Source organism: Rhincodon typus, chromosome 48, assembly GCF_021869965.1.
Source record: "Rhincodon typus isolate 14 chromosome 48, sRhiTyp1.1, whole genome shotgun sequence".
Taxonomy (NCBI): Eukaryota; Metazoa; Chordata; class Chondrichthyes; order Orectolobiformes; family Rhincodontidae; genus Rhincodon; species Rhincodon typus.
Window position 1 is genome coordinate 4,447,898 of NC_063379.1, and position 661 is coordinate 4,448,558.

General features: G+C 55.5%; 1 protein-coding gene across 1 annotated transcript in view; it reads left to right on the top strand.

Annotated features, from left to right (window-relative positions):
- med19b (mediator complex subunit 19b) overlaps positions 1 to 661 on the top strand; it is a 9,685-nt gene that overhangs the window by 7,822 nt on the left and 1,202 nt on the right. The window contains exon 5 of the mRNA XM_048620845.1: positions 520 to 614. Within this exon, the coding sequence (XP_048476802.1) occupies positions 520 to 614 (95 nt within the window). The remainder of the gene's footprint in view (positions 1 to 519; positions 615 to 661) is intronic.

A 661-nucleotide genomic window follows, 5' to 3' on the forward strand; every position in this document is an offset into this window, starting at 1 on the left:
GCCCATTGGGAGGGGAATGGATTGTGGGATACGGGAGGAGTCTGCCCTGTGCCCATAGGCGTGTGGGGAATGGATTGTGGGATACAGGAGGAGTCTGTCCTGTGCCCATTGGGAGGGGAATGGATTGTGGGATACGGGAGGAGTCTGCCCCGTGCCCATAGGCATGTGGGGAATGGATTGTGGGAAACGGGAGGAGTCTGCCCCGTGCCCATTGGGAGGGGAATGGATTGTGTGATACGGGAGGAGTCTGCCCCGTGCCCATTGGGAGGGGAATGGATTGTGGGATACGGGAGGAGTCTGCCCCGTGCCCATAGGCGTGTGGGGAATGGATTGTGTGATACGGGAGGAGTCTGCCCCGTGCCCATAGGCGTGTGGGGAACGGATTGTGTGATACGGGAGGAGTCTGCCCCGTGCCCATAGGCGTGTGGGGAACGGATTGTGTGATACGGGAGGAGTCTGCCCTGTGCCTGTTGGAGGTTCTTTCTTTGATTTTGATCTTATTCTCCATCACACCCACAGAAACACCCTCTGACTCCGACCACAAGAAGAAGAAGAAAAAAAAGGATGATGATCCTGATCGGAAGAAGAAAAAGAAAGAGAAGAAAAAGAAAAAGGTGAGAGCTTAAGGGTCAGCCAGTGAGACCTGGGCGGCGGGAAATGT